This window comes from Aphanomyces astaci (assembly GCF_000520075.1).
Source record: "Aphanomyces astaci strain APO3 unplaced genomic scaffold supercont1.27, whole genome shotgun sequence".
Lineage (NCBI taxonomy): Eukaryota > Oomycota > Saprolegniomycetes > Saprolegniales > Verrucalvaceae > Aphanomyces > Aphanomyces astaci.
The window spans coordinates 48,617-53,020 of record NW_009798290.1 but is presented as its reverse complement, the minus strand read 5'-3'; the positions used below and the strand labels follow the sequence as shown (position 1 = coordinate 53,020).

The 4,404-nt window shown below is 48.6% G+C and overlaps 1 protein-coding gene across 1 annotated transcript; it reads right to left on the bottom strand.

The window, feature by feature from the left end:
* Positions 1-3,157: 3,157 nt before the first annotated feature.
* H257_10200 (hypothetical protein) lies at positions 3,158-4,374 on the bottom strand (the record flags this gene model as incomplete). The annotated part of the gene is made up of 2 exons (XM_009836670.1): positions 3,158-3,242; positions 3,824-4,374. The coding sequence occupies 2 exons, from the start codon at positions 4,372-4,374 to the stop codon at positions 3,158-3,160; spliced, it is 636 nt and encodes a 211-aa protein (XP_009834972.1).
* Between the last annotated feature and the right edge of the window lie 30 nt (positions 4,375-4,404).

Below are 4,404 nucleotides of genomic sequence, written 5' to 3'. Positions count from 1 at the left end.
TGTCGACCTTTGGCTTCACTTCGATCTTCGGTCTCGCCAACAAATGCGTGTCAATCGCTTCGGTTACGTATCCGGACGACAGACTTAAAGTTACTTGGACCTTGCTAAGTTCGTCGAGAGCGTACTTAATTCGGTTACTACTTAAGTCGCTGTTCTCGCTGCGTAGGTCTCGCTGGATAACCTTCTCGCTCGCCACTGCCGCTGCCGCTCGGTCCGCTTTTGACTTTCTCAATCGCCGCAGTCGCTTACTTCTTTGTCGGCAGCGACTCTTCACACGCACCAAATGTCCCTTTCCCAACGGTCGACTCTGCCCCTACCGACCCTGATGCCGGATACTAAGGAGAGTACTGTCAAGGAAAAAGAAACACTTAGGCGATCGCTAACTCGACACTAGTCGCTATGAAAGGTCGCCACTGAACCTTTGCCTGAACTAGATTGAGTAACCTTACAACCTCCGAGCTATGCCCCTCTGTGTAAGTCCTTGCTGCCGAACTGAACCAAGAAGTGCTACCAAATGTAACGGTAGCGAGCTTCACAGAGTAAATTGGAAAGTGATTAGATTGTCGTCTTAAACTACTAACTACGAAAATGTATACTATACTAAACTACATGAAGTAAATGTTTTTTTTCTCTACGGCTTCTTCAACGGCCTTGCCCACTAATGGTGCGACAATATTTAGCTTGTTCGACAGTCTTGCCATCGTTCTTATTAACGATGCGATAAGCTGTATTCTTGGTCGGCAACCTTGCTATCACTACACAACCCCTCGACTCACGTCAGCGCACTAGAAGGCTCTTGTGGAGTGGGCAAAGTCTCACGTTGACCTTGGTCTCGGCTGGAACCAAGTTGTTTTTTCCGAAGTTCAATCTGGATGGCCTCCAGTACTACTGGCTTGATCTCCGTAAGGACGAGCAGACGTTTTGAGCCGTCAAAATGGTGGGGGCGGCGTGATGATCTGGGCTGGATTTTCAAGTCAAGGTCGGACGGAAGTTGCCGTCCTCTAAGGCCGCCAAGACTCCTATGCCTACTGCGACATGGTGGCAAATTTTCTGCTGCCCTTCGTGCATGCCCATCACTCTGATGGGTTTGTATTTCAACAAGAGAATGCCAGCATTCACGCCAGCCAAGAAACCAGGGCGTTTTTGGCGCAACAAAATGTTCCTCTTTTGAGCTGGCCTGCGCTATCGCCTGACCTAAACCCCATCGAAAATGTTTGGGGATGCCTGGCCCGCAAAGTTTATGCCAATGGAAGGCAGTTTGGCTCCGTTCAAGAGCTCCAGTCTGAGATTTTACGTCAGTGGGATGCCATTGACCAAGAGCTCTTCCACAAGCTTATTACATCCATGAAATCGCGTTGTATCGATGTTCTGCAAGGCAAGGGTCGTGTACGAAGTATTAGTGTGTAAAACGATTAACATCGCATTATTTTTTGGTGTTTTAGTTCGCTTATAACTTTTGTACCTTTCACTTATGGCCAGAAATAATTGTACTCATTTTACTATTTTACAGATTTTTCTGCTTTGATGCCGAGTTACCATGGTCATTTGGTGCCAAAACATTCGTCTTTTCATTGCTATTCACCTGCTACAAATGCTATTGAGGTTTGAGGTACCAGTCAAAATGTTCGAGCAAAAAAGTGTTGTACCTTTCACTTATGGCCAGCACTGTATGCAAGTGTATGTAGCTCCACTTCTACGCCAACCAACATAACCTAGACACGATTGAACCTCTGAATCTGTCCAAGATCGACGCCACCACAACTAATACCACATGAATCACCTCCATATCAACCACGGATATGCCTAAGCCCTCCTTGACGACATCAGTCCTCACCACGACTTCTACGCCAGCCAATAAGCTGGCCGCATACACAACTGACAGTGAGCGTGTGCAAGCGTAGACGCCAACACAAGTATCACCACATCAACTACGGCAACGACCAAGTCATTCTCGATATACAGCAGGCCCAACCTCCACGTCACGCCAACCAACAAGTTGGCTCCATACACGTCTGAACCCCTGGTCCATCCAAGAGACGGCACCAAGACCATCTGCCAACATATCAAAACCGCCGTGCTCGAGCCGTCCTCGACGACTGCAGACCCCACCACGCCGGCTTCAAACACAAACCAACCGATGCAAGCGCCAGCACCAGCCTACAGCTCAATCCACACATATTTGTTCAATGCCGTGTATTTCATCACTACCAAACAAATGTCTCCTTGTCTTCACCTCACTCTACCTGCGCACATACCGACTATCACTCACTGTGCGATAGTTCTTTAATGCCATCACCTCGCCTTGTACCGTACTGTCTTATCATGCCCCTGATCAATTTCATCCAATGCGCACTTTTGCGGTGGCGTTTCAAAATAAAAAATAGAAAAAAGAGGCTAACGTAGATGGCCAGTTTATGGTGCACGGGACAGTTTAAGGTGTACTCAAATTGGCCAATGGAATTGCTTGAGTTTTGGAGTAGCCAATCGAATCACTAGAAAAATGAAATCACTAAAATATAAGCAAAAGCAGCATACATATTTGACCATGTGGATCGTCTTATTTTGAAGCAGAGGCTGCATCATCGGCTTGTGGGGTACACATATTTTTCAAGGTTCAAAGTCTGAAACGGAGTTCTCGTTTTATGCACATGCGCCATGGGATAAATCCCGCATTTATTCAAGTCAACGACGATGCAACCATCAAGTTAGCGACTCACTTCCTGCATCGAACAAAGGCCAGTTGTGTACCGGGATGCAAGTAGTCCCCCCAAGCTTTGGAAAGCCGTTCAATTTGTTGGTGCTACAAAACAAGCAAGCTGAATACAAGTGTTCGAACGTGTAGTTGCGTCGAATGGATTTTGTAGTGTTACCGACACTAGCTAGACGCTGAACCTCGACACGGAGATACATGTACCCTGGCCACGTTTAAATTTGAGCAAGGCAATCTTGGTGCATGTTTTCACAAAACGCGACGGCCTTCTTGACGCTCATCATGGCCGTGTCTCGGCCGTTGATTTCCACGAGGAGGTCGCCGATCTGCACGTGCCGCAGCATGGATCCCGACACAGGAGAACGACTATGGGTTACACGCCGTTGGTATGGCGGCACTCGCGCAGCTGGACGCCGATGCTGCCGTTCTCCTTCCACTTGACCAGTACTAGTACACGGCGCAGTCGGGGGTGTCGGTCTTGGACACGCCCTGGCTCTTGAGACGACCCCACGCATTCACCTTCGTTATGATGCTGTTGGGTTCCAAGAGAGCAATCGTTTGATTTTAGAGCTCGTTCAGATGCGGCTGTCGGGGCCCATTGGTGTAGTTGTTGCGTTTTGACTCGCCCCCGCCAACGCCCTAACGTTAGGATGTAAACTCATACGGATATGTATACCAATGCTTCAGCTGTCACCGCCTGCATCATGGTACAACACAACCGGCCATCGTTCGAGGCAGGACGTGAGTGGCAAACTTGATGGATGCGTCGTCATAGTTGTCAGGGCAAAGTTGAACAAATGCGGCAGTTCGTCGGGATAACGATTATCTGGACATTATGTTCTTGCCATAAAACGTGCGTGAGATATATTTAAATACGTATATTTGAATATGTATTAACCACTGTAAAACAGTAAAACACTACAACAAAGATGTGGCTAAAACGAACACTCCATTTCAGGGTTGGACCTCGAACTACATTGCAGATGATGAACCAGCGTTATTAATTCATGATTACTACCTAGTTCTCCAATATCTACCCGCTACAACTCTGATGCAAGGTCTGTATTCTGTTACATCCCACCGCATATTGGCATTTAGAGTCGTCATTCTTACTTCGCCAGGCGTGGTGCGTCGCACCGCCAACTAGAATGAAGTGTCAGCTTGGGGTTATCGCATTGAGCAAATCGAAAGAAGCAGCGGTTGATGTAGCTGACACCATCCGAGCCGCACACATAGTCTAGCTCGCGGGTACATACACGAGGACCGGCGCATTCTTCCTTCGTCACGCATTTCCCACCGGCATGTAAGGTCAGCTTGGGGTTATCGCATTGAGCAAATCGAAAGAAGCAGGGGTTGGTGTAGCTGACGCCATCTGAGCCGCATACGAAGTCTAGCTCGCGGGTACATACACGAGGACCAGCGCATTCTACCTGCTTCAGGTGTGTTGCATCGCACTGCCCACGGGCATGAAGGGTCAGGCTGGGTTTTTTGCATTGAGCAAATCGAAAGAGACAGGGGTTGCTGTAGGTGACGCCATCCGAACCGCATATGGGGTTGAACTCGCGGCTACAAGTACCACCAGCACGAGCGCATTCTTCGATTGTCGGGCGCTGGCCTGACGCAGGTATCAAGAAGGCAAGGACGACAGTGAGTAGCACAAGCATGGTCGCTGTTGGAGGGGGCTGGGGGTAGAA